The sequence below is a fragment of the Musa acuminata genome, chromosome BXJ2-11, assembly GCF_036884655.1.
Source record: "Musa acuminata AAA Group cultivar baxijiao chromosome BXJ2-11, Cavendish_Baxijiao_AAA, whole genome shotgun sequence".
Taxonomy (NCBI): domain Eukaryota; kingdom Viridiplantae; phylum Streptophyta; class Magnoliopsida; order Zingiberales; family Musaceae; genus Musa; species Musa acuminata.
In genome coordinates, this window is record NC_088348.1 from 26,895,715 (window position 1) to 26,922,369 (window position 26,655).

The 26,655-nt window shown below is 38.2% G+C and overlaps 1 protein-coding gene across 2 annotated transcripts in view; it reads right to left on the reverse strand.

Moving 5' to 3' along the window:
* The window catches only part of LOC135626525 (uncharacterized), a 64,078-nt gene that overhangs the window by 22,257 nt on the left and 15,166 nt on the right, over positions 1-26,655 (reverse strand). For both annotated transcript variants that reach the window (XM_065131903.1, XM_065131904.1), the window contains exons 8-19: positions 22,748-22,924; positions 18,385-18,461; positions 18,168-18,285; positions 15,866-15,949; positions 8,320-8,415; positions 8,143-8,244; positions 7,794-7,862; positions 7,045-7,140; positions 6,842-6,949; positions 5,829-5,942; positions 5,624-5,707; positions 3,599-3,727 (exon numbers count right to left, since the gene is read on the reverse strand). In XM_065131903.1, the coding sequence (XP_064987975.1) occupies positions 3,599-3,727; positions 5,624-5,707; positions 5,829-5,942; positions 6,842-6,949; positions 7,045-7,140; positions 7,794-7,862; positions 8,143-8,244; positions 8,320-8,415; positions 15,866-15,949; positions 18,168-18,285; positions 18,385-18,461; positions 22,748-22,924 (1,254 nt within the window). The remainder of the gene's footprint in view (positions 1-3,598; positions 3,728-5,623; positions 5,708-5,828; positions 5,943-6,841; positions 6,950-7,044; positions 7,141-7,793; positions 7,863-8,142; positions 8,245-8,319; positions 8,416-15,865; positions 15,950-18,167; positions 18,286-18,384; positions 18,462-22,747; positions 22,925-26,655) is intronic.

A 26,655-nucleotide genomic window follows, 5' to 3' on the forward strand; every position in this document is an offset into this window, starting at 1 on the left:
TATCTCAAACGAGATCATGCGACGACTCCTCACCGCTTGCTCGGTCCATTGAGCTTCGTAGAGTTGTTGTTTTTGAGGTACTCTTCCTCAACATGTGCGATCTATTGCACATGATTCTCCTTCTGGAGAACCGGGATCTATCCCTCCTGGATAACTATCCCGTTGGAGCAACATCTCTCTACGCTTCTTTCTCTCTGAAAGTTTCGGAGACCACCATCCCCTTGGATTACTCCAATTTGCTGAACAAACTGTGCATTGTTCTACCTCCTGCAAACGCACTTGCTAGGTTGTGACCTCACGTCAATACAAACCCCGATGCACTACTTAAGGCCTAGCAACATGCTGAACTTGCTGCACACTTCAGCCTCTTACGGACGTATCCTTCACATGCCAAAGAGAAAGTTTTAATGCTCCATGGCGTCGAGTTTCGGTCGCCTTGGGATGGCCGCGAACATTCCATCGTCCGCATACAAGCCTATGCATGAGTACCGAATTCTTCGAGTTAGTAATTCTCCTCACCTCTGTGAGCTTTGCACAACTCTTTCGGTCGCTGAGCAACTCATTCCACCTTGCATGGTCTCATCCTTTACCAAGCGTCTCGCTTGCCTTGAGCACCATCAAGTATAGTTGTCAACATTGAGCCGTAGTTCAAACTCGGCCACCCCAACTTTTGTGCGCTCCACATTCTTCCAAGCTTGCCTATTCTCGTGGTGCCTCTTCCGCGAAGGGTTGGCATTCCTCTGAATGCCAATCTCAGATGCCTGCTCCTCCGAGCGACTCCTTTTCCCTACATCTCTATGCCCGTTTTCCCCCAAACGGTAGCGCGTGTGCTGACTGCCCTCAATGCAGCCCCCTTAGGTCCCCCATGTTTGTATGCTAAGTGTTTCTATGAGTGCTTGTCTCGCTCTAACACCATTTGTCACGGACTTAGCTGGTTTTGCCTAAGTCGTGCGACACCCTTGCGTGTCCATCCGCAAAGGTTAGCCTCCCCGAAGCCTCCCATGGTCCCTTAGGACCCATAAAAAAGAAAACGGGTTAGAGAAAACGCCTCACTCGGGACCCACAAGCAAACATTTCCGAGAACACTTCATAGACAATGCAAATTACAAACAGACTTTACAAGCTCTGAACAGTTGCACAACAAAGGGTCCAAATGATCCATTACAGATCGAAAATCTCTCACAAGTGTCCACATGACACAACCTTTATTTACAAGCCTAAAGCGGCCACCAACCCAACAAAAATGGGACTATTAAGCCTTCGACCATCCCTCTACATGCTGTGCAAAGCATGAACATACCAAAAGACACGGACATACATAAGCAGTGCATCAAACATCCTGTTTAGAAGTTTGTATGTGACAGAAGACTTAAAGAGGAAGGTGAATAAGGAGAAGAGGGATAATCAGATGGTGATGAAGGAACAGGAGAAAGAAGGAAGAGAAAGGAAGAAGAGGATGTAGTGGAGGAAGAGGATAAAGGAGGAAGAGAATGAAGGAAGAGGAAGGATGAGAAGAGGTAGTGGAGGAAGAAGAAAAAACAAGATGAAGGAAAAGGAAGGAAGAGGCGAAAACAAAGGGAGAGGAGAAAGAGTAGAGGAGAAGAGGATGGGAAGCATGCCTAAAATCAATCGTTTTGTATCACTTCGAGCAAAATCAAAATCCATGCTCTTAAGCATGGATTGTGGTACCATTTGATATGGTACAAACCAAGGTTTTTAATTTCATATCGTACCGACATTTCGAGCTTTGCTCGATACGGTATGGTACGGGAGTACCGAGTAGTACACTAGGGTGTACAGCTTTATATATATATATATATATATATATATATATATATATATATGTATGTATATATATATATATATATATATATATGTATGTATATATATATATATATATATATATGTATGTATATATATATGTATATATATATATATGTATGTATATATGTATGTATATATATATACATATATATGTATATATATACATATATATGTATATATATACATACAAGAGGCGTATGCTACCTCGGCGACGTTGCCTCCTTTTCTTCTCCTCGTCAAGTCAAACGAGGAGAAGAACACGATTTCTCCTCGTCGGTGTTCGGTGAAGACGTCGAACACCGCAACGTCTCCGGCCTTCGGCGCGACGCGACAAGGAGAAGAACACGGTCTTCTCCTCATCTATGGCGTTCGATGAAGACGTCAAAGGTCGCAGACGTCTCCGGCCTTCGGCACGATGCAACGTAACAAGGAGAAGAATGCGGTCTTCTCCTCATCTGCGATGTTCGACGAAGACGTTGAAGGCCGCAGACGTCTCCAGCCTTCGGCGCAATGCGACGAGGAGAAGAACGTAATCTTCTCCTCATCTGCAACATTCGACGAAGACGTCAAAGGCCGTAGACGTCTCTAGCCTTCGGCGAAGGATGCGGCGAAGAAGTCGAGCCGTCGTCTCTTCGTTACCTCCTGGATCGGTATCATTGAGGGAGGGTGGCGCCGGATCGAAAAGCGTTGAGGTTTTGCCGATTCTCCCTCTTCCTCTCCACTCTCACTCTCACTCAATATCATTCTCACTTTTTCTCACACTCAATATACCTAATCAGATATTAGTAAAAATCAACCTCATGATTTAGATAAAAGTGGGATTAGAATTTGAGATCGATCAAATTGCTCTCCAATTGAAGGTATTTGACTTCTTTCTATGTTTATTTATCATTTCCTATAATGAGAGGCTTATTTAGGATAATTAAGCATGATTAAGACCATTCTCTTATGTTTAGGCCTAATTATATCCATTCTCTTATGTTTAGAGATAATTAGGCCCAATTAAGGTCATTCTCTTATGTTTAGGTCCAATTAAGATAAAATTCAATTTTTTATCCTAATAACCGAGAATTTCTATTCATTTATGCTTAAATGCTCCTTATTCTTATTTAAACATAATTCATATATGAATAAATTAAGAATAAACCCTAAAATAGGGTTTTCTTGAATTTTGGGCCTTTATCCGGCCTGCTTTGATATTTCATGTTGACACGAAATGGCTCCCAAGTATACTGAGTGTAAACTTGCATGAGATTTGCCAAAGTAAATTTACCTTATGTAATATAGGTATCACATTCATAAATTATTCTGGGAAATATATATACTAGGCACATACCATTTTCTTTCTCTCAATCAAGAGCCCTAAATCTTTATTGATGCTAAGAATTGCCCATTAGGGCCAAAGGATATGCCAAACAAGTGAATTTGATAAGTTTACATGAAAAAGGCCCTTCCCTTAGTGCAGCCACAAAAAAATTAAGTTCTGCGAAGCTTCGGAACAAAAGGTTGAATTACACATGCAACAAAAACTTTAAAGAGAACTTGGCAATTAGGGAAATTCATTTTAGTTCAAAATAAAGAGTATGGCTACTAGCCTGTAAAGAAGATTCCTCATGGAACTAGGATTACTAGAGAATTTGTAAAATATACTGAAACTTAGATCAACAAAATACACGTATCTTTAAAGTTGAATTTGCACCTTTTTTATTATAAAGTGTTAAGCTAGTACTATGAAACAGAAGTGATAATGAAATTCTAAAAGGAAAGAACTTACAGCCAAAACAAGAAAAGGAATCACTTCCATTATGATGAGGGTAGACTTGATACCAATGGCACTATAGAACCCGACTGACCCAAGAACTGAGAGCATAACCAAAACTACTCCAGATAGGCCAAGAAGCAGCTGGAAACATATTCAATGGGTGTCACAGAAGATAAAAACCAAAATGATAAAGTAACTTAAATTGACTAGACTTTTAAGCTACTATGAAGTGTGAATAAATGAAAACATAGATGCCAACCTCCCATAGCACCCAAAAGTTATGTGCACTGCCTGAAAACTATAAATTTTATGTAAATGTACAAGTATCTAAAACTTAAAGGCCATAAATTACAAATGCCAGGCTGTCACATCACAAAAGGCAAGTTCCTTCCCATAGGCATAAGTCACTGCTCACAGTACATGAATGGCTGTGTGTTGCTCCAAAATGTTGAAGCACAAGCAGTGTTGATTAAGGCCAGCATATCCTTGTGCATCAATAAAGCATTCATGCTAAACAAGCACATCAACATAAATTAGGCTTGATGCAAAGAAAAATTGATGGCACACACATAAAACCTAGCATTTAATCACAATATAGTATCAGAGTTTTACTTGTATTCCATGAACATGTATATGCATTACTATCACTTGAGATTAAAGAGTTATTTGAGCGCAGTCATATGAAATAAATATCTAAGGCGAAATAGAAGAAATAAATAGGCAATGTTAGCACAAAATGAACACATTTGACCAAATTACCAGGTTAAAAGGTACTTTAATGTGTTGGGTTTTTGTTACAAAACGAAAAGTACAGAGTTGGTTTGATTGGTTAACAGTTTTAATATGATCAAGGACTGACTTTTAGAGTTTATGACTTGTGCAAATAGGTGTCAGGCCAAGCAAGATGTGGTGATTAATAACATTTTGACTGCTCTCCTCAATTTTCCCACTCTTGTTATCTCTCTCACAAGACTCTTGATTATGTTTGAATTGAAAAAAAACTATGATCCTATCATTAATGTGATAAAACTGTACACTTTTCTCCATAAATTTGGTCAAAGAATAAACCAAGATCATTATCGGCGTGAAAATAAGACTAAGCAAACCGTTGAAGGCATATCACAAGCAAGACAATAACACAGATGAGTCAATTCAAGCACCAAAAGAGACTAAAATAGCAAGCAGGACTCTATTGATAAGTCCGAGCTATGACTAATCAAAATTATAAGGAAAACCCAAGATCACAGGTTATATGCAGGCCAGATAAGTCGGACGGTCAAATTTAGATGTTATCAAAAGTCAAAACTCAAAACTACTGAAGAGCAATTCCATATTAGTTAGAAACCTAATGAAAAGTATGCTTGCAGAAATAGACATGAGAGAAACGAACTACTACAGCTGTGACATCAGAAGAAGCACAGAGGAGGTACAAAGTTATTATTAAACCTAAGACAAAACTCAAAAAATTATGTAGTGTAATCATTACATATAGAATTCGCAAAAAGAAGAATTGTTTGCAACAGAATTTAAATCTTGGTGTTTCAGTAACCGATTGGACTGGTATGGTACCACCCAATATCACCAAAAATAAAATAATAAAAAAATATCAATCTGTATATACTCCAGTATCCTTGGTCGGACTAATAAATATATCAATCTGACAAATACCACCCTATATACTCCAGTACCCTTGGTCTGACTAATAAATATCAATCTGTATTGACCAATACATTCGAAATTTGGTTACTCAGTTTGCAGCCTCAACTTCAAATATTGTTCAATAAGGAGCAGGTCTAAGGATCAGCATTGCATTGTCATCATAATTTTTATAATTTAATTATTTTATTAAAAATTAGAAAAGAACAAAAGTGCAAAACTAAATCTCAATATTTGAAATTTTGAATATTAACATATAGAAAGCCATTTTTAGAAACAAAAAGTAAATCTTCATGCAACCAAATAACTTACATAAATAACTTAAAACACATGAGAGCAACAAGGAAGATTTAAGAAAGAAAGAATAAAGAATGATGATACCTTAGAAGAAACGAAAAAGGTGGACAAATGACCTCTATCTCCCAGCATGATGGATATGTAAGCAAACATTACAAGGTAGCTCACCTGTACTCAATTCATGAAAGATACAGCATAATGGACTTTTTCAGTACTTCGTGGATCTTTCTAGTATACATAGAGACTTTTGAGCAAGAAAGACGGAAACTGTTTACAATGGTACACTTACAATTATAGTTATCACATCAGCTGTACTTTCCCTTTTTAGTTCTTCTTGAATAGAACTTTCTGATGAAAAAGAAAGACTAAGATTTTGTGACTGCACCATTGGTACAAGCTCATCCTGTTATTGTTAGTACAAACATTGTCAATGTCGATCTAATATCACAACATAACAATATAGATGTTCCATTCCAAGTTTATCCACAATTACAAAAACAGCATAAAAGAGACATGAACACACAATAATGTGAACCAACAAGCAAGATGTACCCACAGAACATTGTGAATGTCTAAATATAAAATCTAGTCATTACCATAAATACCTGTTAACTGTAAGTTTATTTTGCTTTATAATATATACATCCTTATGCTGTTTTTTTCTTTCATTTAGATACGTCATAAAAGTTAAATGCTATAGACTTATATTTATTCCTCAAAAGTCAAAACAATGTGAATTAAAATTTGGCTACCACTTTCATGAATGTGATTGTGCCAACAGCTTATTTTGACCCTATATTTATAGTGCATGTGATGTGTGACTGACCTACCACTGATAACTAGGGTTGTAAGCATTAAGTGTTGTAATGAGATAAAAGTCAATAGACCAAGATGCTACTGTAAAAAGTAGCACTACAGCAACTTAATTGTTCAATTTTTTGTATGCTTAAGGCCCTATAACTTAACTGATGTTATGGACACATTAACTCTCAGCATAATGAGGAATAGGACTACTAACACAGTGACAGCAACATGGTAAAAGGCTATAGAAGTCCCATATCAGAACCATAGAGAAGGAATCTAGTATGAGAAAAATGCATAACAAATAATAAATTGAAAATGACAAAAATCTAGTATAACAAAATACCAGTTTACAGCAGTAGGTTCCATGTTCATGATAAAACATAATCCAATAATCATACTAGAGTCACCAGCAAAGAGATGACTTAAGAATACTGAAGATATCACTGCCTTAAAGAACTATATAGCATTATAATGGAATTCTAGACAAGGAAGATTAACCTGTATCAATCGAATGAAAGCCTTCTCCCAAGCAACAGCACTTCTGTACTCGGTGCTTGTTTCGTCAAGCTCATTGTTCACAGGATAGGTTATTACAAAAGTTGAGGCCTGTCCAGAAAACCGTTCAAATATTTATTTACTCATATACTTATCTGTCTAAGTTAGAGGCCTCTCCAGAAAACAGAAAGAAGCTAACGAAGTACCTCAGAGTAGTTATTTCCAGAAAATCCCCCTAATGCTGTGCTTGGATCAAGAGGAGCATGAAACGCACTCAGGCAGTTTTCGGCAGAAGAGAAATGCTGAAAATTGTGTAATCTCTTAATTATAATGAAGACATCAGCCAGACTCAATAAAAATAAAATTTAGAAAATTTTAATCTATTTGAAAAGCTTGTATTGACTCCAGAAAAGTATAACTGATGAATAAGATCCATGTAGCTGATGCTATATATTTTTTATCCAGTTGTTATCAAGACAGCACTTTTCATTCAAACCAACATAGAGCAACCAAAAGATTTCAGAAAAAAATATATATATATCAAAAATAGAAAAATTAATACTATAAAATATAGATTAAGGTAGTAAATGGATTAGTTACTAAAATCTGCAACTTAATAATCAAACTAGATCGCAGCTTATCCCCTTCATCCAAGCTATCACTAGTTTAAAGACCCACACCAATAGAACAATGGATAATATTAATAACTAAAATATTAGATCACTGAATCTGATCATAAATGGATAACATCATGGTTGTAGCTAACCTGGTTTTTACCATAATTGGATAATCTGATTAAACAACAAATCATATTATCAAATTAAAAATATAATTCATTTGGTTGAGGTCAGACTGGATCTCAAATCATCCCCAATCCATTGCCAGGTCTGCTATGAACAAAGTGGGTATCTACATAACACAACGAAATTTTATATGCTAAGTTTAAAGGTGTTACCTGAAAACAGTATTGAACATGGTCTAAACCACCATAAGCATCATAGTTCTGAGGATCCATTTTGAAATACTGGTCAAAAGAGAATCATATTTAGTAGAGTAAAGATGTCCATAGTTATAAAAACATATGAAACATTTAGAAAAGAATTTAACTTTACATTGAAAGGAAGAATCAATTTGAATTGACATAGATCAATGTTAAATACCACATATCCATCTAGATTGTTTTACCATTAATGTCAATATGAATGGTTACATATGGCTCACAAATTCTATCTTAGTTCCTTCATAGTTCCTACGGCTACAACTATCTAAGTAAATTGATGAAAAAAAATTCCAGCACAATGCACCTGTAGAACACTCTGAGTAGCACAATCTTTACCAAGAGGCTTCAGGCAGATATCAGCAAGGGAAACCATCGATCCAGAATAATTTGCACGAAGATCATCAACCTTTCAAAATTGGAGAATACAATTACTTATAGAATTGACTTTAAAAGCATTAGCAATTACATGTATATCAAGTACCTTCTTTTGTAATTCAAAAAGTAGCTTTAGATTTTTATCAGTAATGATATTGGGTGGCCTCTCAGCATCTGAACCAGAAATTCCTGCTAATATAAGCTGCAACAGAGAAATTACCCTAGTAACATGTGAGCACAAGCAGGAAACTGCTCAAATTAAAATGAGAAAGAATACAATTTTGACATATAGATTAATCTTTTGAGAAACAACACATTGATAATACCAACAAGAGAGACAAAACTTACTAGTAAAATGTAACGACCAAACAGACTACAAAACAATAACAAAAGTTCCAGTTCATACTTCATAGAACATTCAAACTAGAACGTTTAAAAAGTTGCACAATCATGGATAGACAAAAAGTAGTTTAACTTTTCATGTAGTCCAACCATCATGAGAATAACATTTGTTGTCCAACTTGTACTGGGTTCTAGAAACAAAAGATGCAAAATTTCCAGAACCACTGAGAGACAAAGGAATCAGGAAATTTGCACCTGTAGTTGAAAAGTTCTGATACCATCTGAAAAAGAAGCCACAGAAAAAATATATATATTCAGCAAAACTGTGTCTAGACAATGAATTGTGTTATTGTTCCATATCCCATGATAAGTTGAACATATTGCTCCAATAAAATACCAAGACAGGAATTATCCTCTAATGGTATGTTCTAGACCAACATAGTGTCACGGACAAAATTGTAAATGGGGTGTTCGACATAATGCTTATGTATGTCTGTGTCTTTTGGTTTGTTCATGCTTTGTACAGCATGTAAAAGGCTGGCAGTAGGCTTAGCAGTCCTATTTTCTTTCGATTAGTAGTGGACCATTTTGGACCTTTTGTTGTGCAACCGTTCAGAGCTTGTAAAGTCTATTTATAATTTGCATTGGCTATGAAGTGTTTACTGAAATGATTGCTTGTGGATCCCAAGTGAGGTGCTTTCTCTAACTCATTTTCACTTTTGTAGGTCCTAAGGGACTATAAGAGGTTTTGGGGAGGCTAACCTTTGCGGACGGACATGCAAGGGTGCCGCATGACTTAGGCAAAACTAGCTAAGTCCGTGATAGATGGTATCAGAGCAGGACAAGCACTCATAGAAACACTTAGCATGCAAACGTGGGGGACCTAGCGGGGCTGCGTTGAGGGCAGCCAGCACACACAACCGTTTGGGAGAAAGCAGGCATAGAGATGTAGGGAAAAGGAATCGCTCAGAGGAGTGAGCATCTGAGATTGGCATTCAGAGGAATGGCTAACCCTTCGCGCAAGAGGCACCATGAGGACAAGCAAGCTGGGAAGAATACGTAGCGGACAAAGGTTGGGATGGCTGAGTTTGAGCTACGGCTCAACGTTGGCAACCATACTTGATGGTGCTCAAGGCAAGCGAGACACTTGGTAATTGATGAGATCATGTAAGGTGGAATGAGTTGTTCAGCGACCGAAAGAGTTGTACAAAGCTCAAAGAGGTGAGGGGAATTGCTAACTCGAAGAATTTGGTACTCGTGCAAAGGCTTGTATGCGAACGATAGAGTGTTCGTGACCATCCCAAGGCGATCGAAACTCAGCGTCATGGAGCATTGAAACTTTCTCTTCAGCATGAGGATACGTCCGTAGGAAGTTGAATTATACAACAAGTTCAGCATGTTGCTAGGCCTTAAGGGATGCAACGGGGGCTGTATTGACATGGAGTCGTAATCTAGCAAGTGCGCTTACGGGAGGCAGAACAATGCACAGTTTGTTCAACAAGGTAGAGTAGTCCAAGGGGATGGTGGTCTCCGAACTTTCAAAGGGAAGGATATGAAGAGAGAAGTTGCTCCAACGGAACAGATACCTTGGCGGGATAAGTCCTGGTTCTCCAGAGAGAGAATCATGTGCAACGGACCGCACATGTTGAGGAGTATCTCAAAACAATTCCACAAAGCTCAACGGACCGAGCGAGCGACGAGGAGTCGTCGCATGATCTCGCTTGAGATAATGCATTTGGGAAATGTATTGCGAGATCAAGTGGGAGAGCGACCCAAGGCAATACAAATGAAGACACACTTGGAGTTGATATGAAGATCAGACTCAATGGAGGGCTGACTCGTGGAATGGTGGGTATGAGGACCATCATCAACTCAATGCAAATTGAGGAGCGGAGCAAATTGGGTGTAACTTGGCAAAGTACCCAAGCCGCATGAAGGGAGCCAGCATAGAAGATGAAACATGGAGCGAGGGGCACAGAGCTTTCCTTGAACAGAGGTCAAGAACATGAACTCTTACAGAGGCAAGATCAGGATCATGTTGTTCCATGGGTCCCTCATTATGATGCCAAAAACGAAGAGAGCTTTGAGGCACATGTACCTTTTCTCGAAGAAGCATTTGATGGAGGAACCAAGACGACTCAACTTGCGGAGGCGAAGTTGGGTTCAGAAGGTCTTGGCACGGGGCAAGAGGACGCGGAGGTGGGTACTCTTGAAGAATATGCCACAGTGCTGCCATTCAAGTTGCCATGAAGGAAGTGGTGCGCAGCGGAGATTGTGCTGGTAGGGGCAAAGGCCCATGATCCAGACAATGGTGCACCAATTTCAGCGAAGTCGGTGGACTTCGAGAGCTACTAAGCGATGGATCATCCTAGAGCGGTACTTCGTTTAGGTGTGACCCGAGAGCGGGTGGACGAAGGTCGATTGCCAAAGGAGTGAACACAATCGAAGGTGGAAGAGGCCCTACGATGTGTTGGTAGAGGCCACACATAAAGGGATCATAATCCGAGTTCATCCCACAATGATCAAAATGCAATAGAGACTAGTCCCGTGATGGAACAGTTCGTGGCAATGTGATACACACGAATCTAGTCCCGTGATGGGCTATATCATACGAAGGTATGATCGGGAGCTATTGGGAGCTCCACTTCGGTGAACAACACGACGGCAAGAAGGGCTATGGATTCAAGGAGTGAAAGCCATGGTACCGCAGAGGCGGGTCTTCCATGCCTGCATCGAATTTTGTATTGGATGAAAGCCTTGGTCATCAGCATACGGGGGCTGTGTACCACTGAGAAAAAAGATCGAATGCAAGTACCAATGAGTCACATGGGAGGGACTTGATTATGCATAGGTATGATCAAAGCGGCTAGAGAGTTGGACTACTCCAGAGCCCATATTCTTTTAAGGGAGCCCGGCAAGTCAGAGGACAATGCCGAGTAAACGAACATTGCTACCAAGGAAGCTAAGAAAAACAGAATCGGTGTGAACCTTACAACATGTGATGGCAAAGGCCATGCATAGGAGTTGTAGTCTGTCTTTCCATCGACCAAGGGGAATTGCTTTAAGAACACAGAAGTGTTTAAGCAAGGGGTCGAAAGGCGAGGAAGCAACGACGAGTCCAGAGGGACTTAGCTACCCAAAACCAAGCATCGGTTAGAATGAAGGTGGACTCAAAGGAATGCCACAGAGACAGATCTACCGATCGTGAAGAAAGGGATGCAGATGCGAGGCGACGGATAGTAGGGCCATGGGCATGGCAACATCATGGTACTGTAGAGGCGGGACTTCCATGAAGTTTTCGATCCCTTACTCTCATTGAGGGAGAGCGCTTGGACATGAAAGGGGTCGGGGAGGTGGAGAATACAGAGGCAAACTCCAAGTACCGAGACAAGGCTGAAAGGCAGAGGCCAGGGAACTTCGTAAGACCAGTGTCTATGAGCTTCTCATCAAGATAGCCGAAAGTGGAGGACTTTGAGTCGATGTAAGAGTGCACAACCAAGGAACGAAGCAGGCAGTACGCGATGCTATACCTTTGCTACTTAGTGGAGTAGGCGGCTGGGTTGATGGAGATGATGGTACAATCCCAGAGGCGACCAAAACTATTAGAGACTTACTCCAAGTTGGGGTGAAAACTTCCTGTATTCCAAAAATTCGATAGCATTAAGAAGGTGAATCACAATAACTAACTCAACGCAAGGAGTACAAACACTTCAAGTGCTTCAAAAATGTGAGTAAAGAGCAGGCGAAGGCCGGTAACCAGCTCGATGCATAGAGTAAAACCCCTCGAGGAGGCGGGCGAAGTCAAGTAACCTTTGTCTTCTCAACTCTTAAGAAAATGGGCGAAACCGAGTACCCCAATTCTCTTATCTATCCAGCAGAGAGGCTCTGCACAAGTTCAAAGACCCTTCGAAGAAATCTAATGAAAGACAATAGTTGTCAAATCCTCACCAATGGTGATTAGTGCTACTGAGAGTAGATTATCTGCTTTATTTCCCAACAGAATACCAATCGAAAGCGGAAGTGATGCGAACCTACTTGGAAGTGACAACTAAGTGAAAGAAGAGTCGATGGGCAAATTTTGTGAAGAAAGACCCAAAAACTTTAAAAAGTTTGCGAGGCGATATTCGTTAAAGCTCCAACAAGCATCCACTCAGTTCAAGCAACATGAGGCATTTGAGAGACTAACGCATAATAAGGATGGTCTTTTCCTTCATCTGAAGAATCCGCAGGAACCAACAGGGATCAACACAACTCAGCCAACCCCACACTAGATTCAGAGTCATTCGCGAGTTGAAGCAGCACGGCGGATCAAAAGTTCGACTACTCAACAACAGCGACGAAGAGCAGCTGGGGGCCAAGAGGCGCATTGCAGCTGGAGCAGAAGATTAAAGACTCAGCAAAGGCGAGGAGTTACAGCGTCTGCAAGGGCTTCGATAAGGACATCAAAAGAATAAGTGGGGGAGAATATCGCGGACAAAATTGTAAATGGGGTGTTTGACATAATGCTTATGTATGTCCGTGTCTTTTGGTTTGTTCATGCTTTGCACAGCATGTAAAGGGTTGGCAGTAGGCTTAGCAGCCCCATTTTCTTTCGGTCTATAGTGAACCATTTTGGACCCTTTATTGTGCAACCGTTCAGAGCTTATAAAGTTTGTTTGTAATTTGCATTGGCTATGAAGTGTTTCCTGAAACGATTGCTTGTGGATCCCGAGTGAGACGCTTTCTCTAACCGTTTGCAAAGGCTTCGACGAGGACATCGAAAAAATAAGTGAGGGAGAATATCATGGATAAAATTGTAAATGGGGTGTTCGACATAATGCTTATGTATGTCCGTGTCTTTTGGTTTGTTCATGCTTTGCACAGCATGTAAAGGGTTGGCAGTAGGCTTAGCAACCTTATTTTCTTTCGGTCTATAGTGGACCATTTTAGACCTTTTGTTGTGCAACCATTCAGAGCTTGTAAAGTCTATTTATAATTTGCATTGGCTATGAAGTGTTTGCTGAAACGATTGCTTGTGGATCCCGAGTGAGGTGCTTTCTCTAACCTGTTTTCTCTTTTGTAGGTCCTAAGGGACCATAGGAGGTTTCCAGGAGGCTGACCTTTGCGGACGGACACGCAAGGGTGCTGCACGACTTAGGCAAAACCAGCTAAGTCCGCGATATTAGTCCATGTATACTGACTAACAAGGTTCGCAATACCATACCGTACCGGTATTTCGACCTGGGCTCGGTACCGGTACGGTACGGTATACCGAGCGGTACACCCAGGTGTACCGAGTACTGTAGCAGTGTACTGTAGCACTCGGACCGGTAACAAGTGATCTGTGTACCGGCAACCTGTCGGACCGGTACGTACCGCCCGTACCGGGCGGTATAGTTCGGTACTGTAGACCCTGCTGACTAATAAAAAAGAGCATAGGCCCAATGCAAGCCAATAACAAACAGTACAAGTTTGAATGGATGTAAGGCAACTCAAAACCGATGGGATTAAGTTAGTATATATCCCCAGTCAATCCTAGAATCAACCAATTGATTGTATCGAGGACTTAACTTTCCCTATAGTATACTTTGCTACCAAATTATTCCACCTTGCACTAACATGTAAATCAACACAATAATCCTTGCTGCTAGTTGACATGCTACTCAATGTGATCTTAGTCTTACGTATGAGACTATGAGGCATTGTCTGGTTTTAGACAAGGTATTGAATTTTACTCTCGTGACATCTGGTATCAATAAAAAGTACATAGCTGATGTAATAATGTGGTAGCAGTCATCGCCTCATCGTTGTTCACCACTTGTGTGGTAGGAGGGACCTTAGATAAGTAGGACCACAGTATACAACTCCGTAGGATGTACTGCACCTAAGCTATGGGTCTCATTACTACATTGTTATTGTATGCTATCCGACTCTGAAAAGAACGAACAACTATCACCATACATTTGTAAGTAGGAAGACTGAGAATATGAAGAACCACTTCTAAAGTAGTAGGAACAACTATCATCATACAGCTGTAAGTCATAAGATCCAAAGTAGTAGGAAGACAGAGAATATGAAGAACCACAGTCTATCTTGATATCATGTAGACTCTGCCTCATATTTCACATGAATCAATAGCCACAATTCTTCCTTCTCTTTTATCTTTGCTTTTAGACCACAAATGATCCACATGGATCCTCATGCTCTGTGACATGCATCCTAGATGGCATGGGCGAAATACTGCTCCGTAGTCTACTCTTCATATGTTCATGTCTGAGTAATGACTGAAACTAAGACAATTTTTAAGCAAGCCCATCGGGTTATCAACACCAGCATGCATGAACAATCATAGTCTGTAATTCAATTATATCCATCTGATATAGATATTAGCTAAGTGACAATAAATAAAGGACGTTTCTCATAACAAAAACAACATACAATCTTCAAAATTTGGCATACATGTAAATATATATAATGGAACCTCAAAACATCCCTCTTCTAATGCCTTCTACAGTTAAACTGGGCATTAAAATTTCCATGGTCAAACATAGTTTTGAAGTATATAATTGTTGAAAAATAATGAAGAAAGTAGGGTTTTACACTGACAGCATATATGATTATAATAGAGTGATGTCTGATTAGGCAATAATATAACAAATTACAAACACAAATTTTGCGCCATCTATGTTCATAAAATAGCATTAACAATGCACTGAGTGGCAAACACGGGAATGAATGGTGTGCTAGCAATTAGACAATAAGATGAAGTATATATCTTGATACAAGATGAGGGATATGCAGGAGAATTCATGAACAACACAACAAGAAAAACGAGTGAGGAGAACCGGAGAAGAACACTACAAAAGAAATGAAAGAATAAAAGATGGGAGAAAGAGAATGAAGATAAAAAGAGTAAGAGAGAAACACCTGTTACAGACAAAAAGCAACTGAAAGGTTAATTTTTTGCAATCACTTTCAACAAAGTGAATATTTTGGGCCTGATAAATGCAATCCGCCTCAAGTATGAGTTAAAATGACCAAAGTCAAACCCACCGAATAATAGGCAAAATATATTATGGTGTTGGGTTAATGGAATCTGGGCACATAACTTCCACCACTTCTATCATCTAAAGAGACAAAATCAAGACATGAAGCCTGGGAAGTGTTCATACATCCTACCAAATATTTATAAGTTGCCAATGATTCTAAATACTGTTGATCCTGCTTCAGTAGCGCATAGCTTTCATCCAGCAGAATAGACAAGTATAACTTGTGATGTAACAGTGAAATGGCTAAGTAGAATTACTGTGACCTACAAAATTTATGAGTACCTGTTCAATTCTGTAGAAAGGAGCAAGGTGGCTATCAAAGTATTGTTTTTCTTTCGCAGCCTTACTTCCAGGACCAACCCATAGCTGTACCATGCCAATGTTTAGAAATCACAAAAAAGGATAAGGATACAGAAAGAAACAAACTGGGAATTTCAAAGCCAAGACAAAAGGGAAACATGCAGAAATTACACAGAATCTAGTATAAAGATAATCTTCATCAGAAACATGACAAAGAATTATTTCTGAGAACAACATTAGAAAAAATTTTGATTGGCAAAATTAATTCTTCCAGTTAAAAATATGAATAAATGATGTGAATTAATTACTTAACCTTATTTGACTCAATTTGCAGATAATACACATCGTACTTGGGTTCAATCAAGACGGATCTTATTAAGCTTAAATTAGGCCTATACTGCTTCAAATTCAGCTTCGGTTTTAACATAAATTTTAATCTACATTGATTTGTCCTAGTTCACAATCAGAGGGAATTTAGTGATCAAAGCTTCTGCATTGCCCCGATCACCTTCTTAGATCGGCCTGGTCTATTCACATTTCAAAAGTTCAAATTATGGCCTGAGGGTTAGATTAGAAGTCCAAAGTAATCTTGTTTGCAAGGAGATTATTTTTGGCCAAACTCACTCTCATTGTTATCCTTACATTACCCATCATCCATGATCCTGCCTGATTTATCAAGGAACACAATAAAGGGCTTTTGTAGAATGGTCAAACTTCAGTAAGAAGAAGCTGGTGTCCAGTAAATTAATTTATCTTCTATAACAGCAAGATCTAAATAGGAGGAGGACCTTGGTGTTCTTAATCCAAGTCCCTGTTAGTGTTAGGTCAATGCATTCCGTACTTTCCTTTTAGAACACATTGCATTCAAATACTTTAAGAGGAAACATTTCTGCAGAAGTTCCAGTAGATCATCCTTTTCGACGTATGGAACATCAGAAAACCTTCAGAATCTCCTCCTCCATTCCCGGCAATGAGCTCTCTCTTTCAGGCTTTCAGAGGACAGTTAGCTAGAACCATTTTCCAATATAGCAAATCCTCTTATTCAACAATTTGATCAATGTTGCCAAGATTTTCATGGCTTCTAGTTGGCTTGTGCAGTCCAGGGAAGGAGACATTATTCAGACTTTAAAAATTGGCCTGTGAAGTGTGAACAACACTATTTAACTTTTTTCCCTTACTTCCTTGGTAGCCCATCTATAGTAAGTCTTTTTTTTTTCTCACTTGGCTAGCCTGAATATCAGCATCTAGTGATTTCTCAATAACTTCATAATAATTCCTAATTTTGTAGGATCCCTTTGACCATTCTCCAAATTCATCTAGAAAGCCACTTTGTGCCCCAACATAAAAGTGCTTCATGTGGTTTGGTCCCTAGGAATAAAGTCCGTTCCAGTTAAGTTTACCCTCAAGAAATGTTGGACTCTAGACAATTCCTGGGCCACAAGAGTCCATTGGCTCATCATCCTCCGTTGCTTACTTGCCTTTCAAGTCTGCATCCCCAAAGGTGATCTCAATGATTACACTTGGTTCTATTAAGCTACCATGGGATAACTAGCACCTTTCTTCTTTCCCATCCAAGTGGTGAAATTTCTGCAACTTGCACTGGGTCATCTGGAGAGCAATATAACCTTCAGATGACTCCATGGATCCTCAGATTAGTGATGGCTCAATCTGCTACTTTTCACAAAAATAGGACCTGACTCAGTGATCTGTGTTATTATAAAGATTGTCATTGTGATGCAATTCACTTTTGTTGTTATCTCTTGGACTATTTTCTTGTTTTGTTTTATGCATGGTTTGCAGTACCGGTCCGTACCGCCCGTACCGGGCGGTACGTACCGGTCCGACAGGCTTCCGGTACGCGGACCGCCTGTTACCGGTCCGGTACTGTAGCACTGTAGCACTGCTACAGTGCTCAGCACGCCTGAATATACCGCTCGGTACACCTGGGTGTACCGAGCGGTATACCGTACCGTACCGGTACCGAGCCCAGGTCGAAACTCCGGTACGATACGGTATTGCGAACCTTGATTTTATGTTTGTTTTTTATTTTCTTCTGCTATTTTTTTATTCTGGTACTTATTTCAAGCTCTTTTTGAGATATTCAACTTGCTGCTTTGCCTCAGAAAAAAAATTATCACACATGCACAATGAAAGATACATGTACTAAATATAAGCAATCCAAAATTTTCTAATCCATTGTGCATGAATTAGCTTTCTGAGAACTTTCTACCCTCAAATTCATAAATTCCTACAACTAGATTTCTGAGAATATTAAAAAGAATACCTTCTCAGGACGTGTTTCCACTTTGAAACGGATAAGCCCTAAGCATAGAAGAAGAGGAACAACCAATGATAAGCACAAAATGAGAGTTGGATTTTTGGAAACAAAGCTCCCGTACTTCCTACAAAACCATATAAGCAACTAGTTGAAGACATTGCACAGAAATAACAATACTCCAAAAACCATCACATAAAATTTACAGATGTAGAACCAAAGCCACCTGAAGAAATTTGACATATAAAGTTGAATTACAGAAGGTCGATGTGCTTTAACTACCGGAGGAACCTCTTCAGATATCTAATAAATGAGAATGAACTTTTGTAAACACAATTGATATGAAATCACAAGGTACAACATTGACATTTACTGAAATTATTTCTTATAATAATAGACAAGGGACATAATTAAAGAACACCAAGTCGAGTCGGTAAACATTCCTACAAGCAGCATTAGTATTTCTGAACAAATTGATGCTCATTAAAAACCATAATAAATTAACATGGACAATAAGTATGACAGCCAAAGTTCACAGGTATACCCAAGAACTCAAAAAAAGATCACTAACATTACAATGAAACCAATCAATATCACTGGCCATATTATTGCACAGAAAGACACAAACAAAGTCTAATAATAACCAACCCTAACAGGCTAACATTACAGTGAAACCAATCAATATCACTGGCCATGTTAATGCACAGAAAGACACAAACAAAGTCTAATAATAACCAACCCTAACCGGGCATTTTGCAGTCGGTTCAAGGCCTACCACCTGGTAAACATGCTGAACCAGGCTCATTGCCCAGTTTTTTACCCATTTTGGGACCTAGACTGAGTGGTAAACCCACCTCCTGGTCCCCAGCTTCAAGTGAAACTTGAGATATCTTTTGAGGCTTTAAAGAGGGCAGTTTAGCCTTTCTTCAGCCCTCTTCTCGCTATCCGTCACGTCCCTCTCTCACCCTCTCAATTATAAAATCCCAACTACTTGGGCATGACTACATGGATCTTTTTCTAGACATTGAGCTCCATATAAGGCCTTCTCCCACCATTTATCTCATATTAAGTGTATCATTATACTCAGAAAACCAAACTAAAATGAGATAAATGGTTCACAACCATTATTAATGATTCAAATCATGACCATCTTCCAATAGGAGATAAAAGTAAAACTACTTATTACCTAAAAATTGCAGATTATTTCTATCAATATCTTCATGGTAAACTTGATAAAGTTCACTTATATTATCAAGACTAAGAAAATAGCTCTGTTAGTATATCCATAACCACAGTTGCACCAATATTAGGGTAAAACACCAAAAGGAACAAAGTTTCTATTTAAAAAATAAAAAACCCTCATGTATCGGTTTACTTGGTGACTATTTACTGAAAACACAGGCCTATACAAAGCAAAAAAGAGAAAATGTAGCATGTCTGCATGCATAACTGTGCTAATTGTTCCACAAAATTGAAAAAAAATGCAGCATATCTGCATGCATTTCTGTGCTCGTTATTCTGCAAAGTCAAGGGAATGTCTACATGTGTAACTATGCTAGTTATGTTATACTCATGGATTTAAAGCCCATGGTATATCATAGTAGAAGCAGAACATATTAATCTAGCATGGAGTAATACAAGAACAACCCAAGGCCAAGCAGTATATAGCAGAACCCAAAATACTCCATCAAATTTAGTCTAAACTCTGAAGTCTAAACCATGCTGAAAACATTGTTTCTGTGCTAGTTTGGCACACATCAGTCACAGGAGTCATTCAAGTGTCTTCCACCAGTTTAGAGCAGCTCAGACAATTGAAAGGACAGTATCAGAGTCTGTCATGCTGGCACCAGCACATTCATGGGTAGAAAAATGGAAAAAAAAATGAAAGAAAGAGGAAAGAGAGCAAAAAATAAAAACATTCTCTCAAAAGTTGAATTCCTTTGACCGTCCTATTTGACAACTTGACTGCTTTGGTATGTGTTGAGAGAGAAAAGAGCCCACTAATGCAAAGTATCAATAACCACCTATCAGTAAAAGCCAGTTCAGTCACCCCTGTGCCCAAATTGGCCATTTAAACAGTCACTAGTCAGTATGATACAATTGAAGAACACAAAGATATACTGCTACAAAATCAATAACCCCTTTCATTGTAAAGCTAACATAGCAAGCAGTATGCAGGTGCAGAAAAAATGCCTCAACCATTGCTCTATATTGATATGCAAAGCAAGAACAATAAATATAGGAAAGAAGGCCAATTTTTGCCAAAGCAAAAAACGAGAATTATTAATAATTAAAAAAACGAGAAATTGGAAAGAACATTTTGATAAAATCAATGCCCAACTCCACTACCAATAGATTTCCAGGATATATATATATATATATCTCAACCACATATATATATATATATATATATATATATATATACATGCATACATACATACATACACATACACACACACACACACACACACACACACACACACACACAGAGGCTAGATAGAAGAATTAAAGACAGTTTGAACTCAAAGGTATCTAAGAACATGAAAAGAAAAAAAATTATCACCTAACATAAAATCCTAAGTCAACCAATGTCTTAAGTCTATCAAGTCTCACTTCCCTCCAAAGAAAGGGAAGCAGAGAAAACAAGTAAGCCTTAAAACAGAATCTTAAGTTGGCTTTACTAAATTATTAACTTGGTTGAAAGTTTGGTCAGTTGGACATAATATAATATTATCAAGTTTCAACAACTAGCTATTTCCAGAAATATGGAGCTTATACACTCCAGATTATTTAGAGGAGCTACCATTTGAATCAAGGTCTGTCATACCGAAGCGTACCGCCCATACTAGGCGGTACGTACCGGTCCGACAGGTTATCAGTACGCGGACCGCCCGGTACCGCTATAGTGCTACAGTACTATACTGTAGCACTACTACAGTATAAAAATAAAAAAAAATATTCGGTACACCAGGGCATACCGCTCGGTACGCCCTGATGTACCGCCCAGTACACCGGTACCGTACCGAGCTCGGATCGAAACGCCGGTATGGTACGGTACAGCGAACCTTGATTTGAATAACATAATTTATAAAAGCATCAGTAGAAGAATAATTACCTAAATAGTAACAGATCTACAAATAAATAGACAAAAGGGGTCATACAATTCAGTCTTCAAAACTGAATCCACTGATTGATCCTAGCAAAGGACCATAAACTATAACAAACTGTCATGTAAACCACAAGAAACATCCAAGCATAAGATCCTTTCTTTTGAACATTTTAATTAGCATAAATCGTCATTAGTCTTTTACATTCCCAATCTCGATAGCCTTATCGTGACTAGGCATCTAGCATTGTTTGCCCACCTATAGCAGTCCTCTGGATGTCAGAGCCTATGAAAGATAAACAATAACTTGAAGTTAACACCAAAACCATATATCCATGCATAGTCACACTGAATCCCACTTGCTTTTTATATGTTACACTTTGATATATCATAGACTAATGGCTCTAAGTTCAGTGAATTTTGTATGCACTTTATCAAAAAGATACATGTAGGTGAAAATTAATTCCTTGCCTTTTCTTAAAATATATATATTGGAAAAGTATCTATAATTTTCTCTATATATATACCCCTAGAAATTAGGATCTTGAAATATTGCACTATCTCATAAAATAATACAATACAAATGAGCCTTCCTAGTTTTACCCGACAGCTTCTAACTGGGAACATTAAATATCTTGGAGTTCCACTTCAGTAAACTCCAGCGCAACGTGTGCACTGTAACCAGAAACCTATAAACCCACAATTGAATGTAGCACATGCATCCCAAGAGTCAACATTTAAGAGAGACATACATGTTCCTGTTAGTTGCCATAGAAAATGGAGCATTCTTTAATAGATTGTCAAAAGAAAGCTGTGTGCTTACTGTTCATTGTTCATCTTCAGTTTCTAGACAAGTGATACACACGAATGTAGAACAAGATATCTGATGGCTGCAATGTGTTAAATTAACACACTCTTGACTCACTAGATTGGCAAAAGCTTTTACCTAATTTGGTTGAAACATTCAATTTCAAAAGAATGAGAAAGAGCATGATCTCTTGGAATATATTTAGTGCTTTACCTCTTCTTCAAGCTGGTGATGGCCACAGCTAGAATTTGGTTGATGGCGATTACAACTAGCAACAAGAAAAGTAAAGGCACACAGAATAACTTGTGAAATGGTCATCAAACAAGACACTGAACTTTTCAAATAACAAAATGATATGCATATATGGTTAGTGGCAAATATTTTAAAATCTAATTTTTTTAATTATAAAAGATTATTGTTTTCAAAATGCCACAAATTTTTAATAAACAAAATATCATTTGAGTGGTGGTAGGCATACAGAATCATTCAAAGAGTCAAAAGTCCAAAATATTTGCATTTGTACAAAGTGCCAAACAGAAGAGGAATTTATAGTCCATGATCTTATATTTTTATGTTTACATAAAAGAGAATATGACACAATAATATATAATAAAATTATTACTACATGATAAAAAATGGCAAGAGATAATATTATATCACAAACCAAGTAAACACCTGGGAAGGAGCTTCCTTCTTGTCACCAGAATTGTGGTTGTTATCATCTCTTACATTCAACAATGCCTTTGTTCTAGAAGGGCCAGCTCTTTTTTTTCTGTATACAAAACCCCATAGTAGAAAGGCAGAAACTAAGAAGAGGTACACAATTGCCAATGAAAAATCCAGACATTTGATCTGCATAAAATGGAAATCGGATTAACAAAAATAAAATAAAATAAAATTCCATGGATACTGAAGCATATAATGTAATTTGACCACACAAACTATTCAACATTTGATGAGAAAAATGTCAAAAGGCACCTGATTTTTCATATTGGCCTGTCAATTGAGAAAAATATCCAACTTAAAACTTCTAAGGTTATCGATTGCACCATTATTACTTTGTGTAATACTAGTGTTATGCACAAGACATACAAATGAGAGGAAGCTCCTTGGTGGATCACTGAGAGTTAAAATAATAAAGACTTCCTTGTTGAAAAACTAAAGAACGTGATCAAGACATTCTAAGTGCACTTCAATTGATTCTCAGCTTCAGATAGCAAGAAATTTGCTGAGATGGACTCAGGTATATGGTATCATTTTATTTGTTAGACATCTTTAAGTAAAGATTGAATCAGGCATAAGCTCGATTCCCTGAAACCCCAATTCCCTATATTCAACATGTTATGTGTGGATCAGAATAAGATGACAAAGGATATTAAATATAATAGAATCTATTTTGTGGAAATCGGTATAAGCTAAAGGTAGAGAATAGATGTCTTGCCATCCTCATTCAAGAATTGCAGTAAATAATTCTAGTGGTTCTTGTTTTTAGCTGTAGTTATAGTTTACTCTTTAGCCAAATTTGCCTCTAGCATAAACCAGTTTATGCATGTTGCATACTAATCTGTATATCAGAAACAAGTAAAGAAGCTGACTGAGATGCCATATGGATGGTTGATGGTTCATTCTGTCTTCCGAGGAATTCCCTGCCTTCTTGATTCAATGGAATCAGAAAACATATACACAGAGACGTAAAAGATCATCAGCTAGAATCTGCTTTCTTTTCATAGTATTTTTATCTGGTCTTATAGATTAATCATGAGTAAGCCGCACCAACTCAACATTTAGAAGTTGATCAGCAAAATAATCCAAGGCAATAAAAGTGGGTTGCATACATTAAGGACAATGACAATGGAAGACAACACGTAATGCACTAGTAACAAATATGAGGTCTGTGTAGTAATAAATTTGCCGGAGTAAGAATGAACCTGAACTGATGCAAATCCAACATTTAAATAGAAAATCTTGGAACATCATATTTGATAATCTATATTGAACCTTAAAAAGAATATAGTTCAGAGTATTGTTCAGAACCTTCAAACTAGTGAGAAAAAAACTCTTTCTTAGACATGTCTAGATGTCAGATAAAATCTATGTAGGGACTGCATATATATGAACAGCATGCATCAGTTATATACATACTCTCATAATCACATTCCAGACATTATACACTGCAAGGATTGAAATACCGTACCATACCGGTGTTTCGAGCTTGGCTCGGTATGGTATAGTACCATGTACCGAATGGTACACCTAATTTAGGTGTAAAATCCTCTGAATTAATCAATAGTATCTAATTAGATACTTAATTTAGGTACACCTAATTTAGGTGTATCGAGCAGTACACCTATTAGATACTTAATAGTATCTAATTTCGAATTAATCAATATTAAACACATTAATCATAACATTAAAGATCTTAATTTCTCTCTAATTAGAGAAAGAGAATACATAACTTTTGATTAGAAAGTTCTTCCTCTTAATCTTCCCAAATTAGCTTCGATTCAATTCACAAATCGTTGTTTTGTAGAGTTTACGATAGCACAAATATGAGAAAAAAAGAGTTTGAGATAGTTTAAGAGAGTATGAGAATGAAATGAAGTGAAATAGGGGTGAATAAGGGTTTAAAAACATATGAGAAAGGGCTCCAACGGTCAATTTGACCGTTGGAGCATTGTTTTCAAGCTGTAACGATCGATTTCGACTGTTACCGAGCTATGTCGGGTGGTAACGGTCGAAATTTCGACCATTACCGAGCTGTGCCAGGCGGTATAACCCCGAAATTTCGACCGTTACCGAGCTGTGTCGGGCGGTAACGGTCGAAATTTCGACCATTATCGGTGTGCCTGATATAACCTTGTATCGTCCGATACGGGGCACTTTTAAGCGTTCTGCCTTGTAACGAGCGGTCCGCGTACCAGTAACCTATCGGACCGACACGTACCACCCGTACCGAGCGGTATCATTCGAAACTATATACCCTGATACACTATACACCTTCTTTTAAAAACAAAAACAAACAACGAAAAAGAAAGGAGTGTTAACCTTTGCACACTCTTGACTTCACCTTATCTATCCGATCCCTTGTCAAGAATCTACAGACAAGCGACAATGGATGCAACTGTAAGGCAATAAAGCAACTGGAGTCCAAAGTCCAAAACTAATCAAAAACCACCACCAACTGTATCTAGACTTGCCCATAGGATGCATATCATCAAATTAGTGCCCACGATAGGTCGCGCAATTCTTTTTGGCAAATATTAGTGCCGGCATATCATGTCATGCCAAGTTTCAACAACTTGGCATGCCAACACATGCCATTCCAAAGGCCAATTTGACTAAGGATTAATTAGTTCTATTTCTCGATGGGACTGGGAAGGGATATAACTTAGTATTAGAGTCTCACCTTGATGTGGTGGAAGTCATCAATTTGAGCCTGATTATCCCCAAACCCAATGTAAGTTCTTCTATTTTGACTTGCTCCCCCACCCCATGATCAAACAAGAATGGATAAGAGGCTTGTGGGATTGACGTGATAGGGTAGGGATGACTATATTGCTAGGAGCGAACTCCAGGCTAATATGAAGCGCATGGATACTAGTTATGCCTTCGAATGAAAGAGAATTCCGAGTCAGCGTTGTCTACGAACAAGGAAGATATATACCAACACAGTACCCCTAACACCCATAAGTTAGCCAAACTGGCAATCGTAGCTATTAAAAATTGTGATGATGGATCTATCTTACCTTTCCTTTCTACCTTTTAGTTTCTTGTTCTTTTTAAGACAGGGTTTTCTGTGCATTTTTGAAATGCAAATTACATTAAATAACCTATCTCAAGTTCACTTTCCAATGTAGGTTGTAATTTGTATCTAGAGGTTAAGCAAAGGCCAAAATGCTAAGCATAATATTTCATTAAAAGATGAAATATGGAATACAAGAGGGTAAAAGGAAAATATAAGAAAAAGGTGGAAGTGTTAGATTCACAAAGCATAGAAGTGACGGCCAGTCTCTTCCACTATGACAGTTGCATTGCAGTTACATACTTACATTAACCTTCCAATATGAGAGTTCAAATTGCAGTTTTGGTGCATAGGAAGCCTCTGCCATAGTTTTCCAAAATAACTTTTATTTTTTTGGTTCCTAGCTTCCAGTATCTCCCGACATAAGGAGAGGGAGACATTGGAATGCAACTAAAAAAACATGAGAGGGAAAAGACCATTCCAATCATTTCCAACTTAGACAAGAATTTGTCGTTTTTCTTAAGATAGCTATCAATTCCTATTGCCAACAACATTTGTCACATTTAAAAGCTTTTATATAAATGGACATCCTATCCAACCCCACCAATGCATGGATTAAAATATATTTTTTTAATCCTCCATTACCTGATTAAAATTTACTTGAAACCCACATATTAATATAGAAAAGTATAAACATTATAACCCCTATTATGCATCCTATCTGCTAGTCAATTCTGACAAACATTTTTAGGATTACCTCTTTATTTCTTCATAAGCCAACGAACCCCTCCTCTTTCATTCTTCACATCGATTGAGGAAAATTTGACTGCAAGGAGGGAAG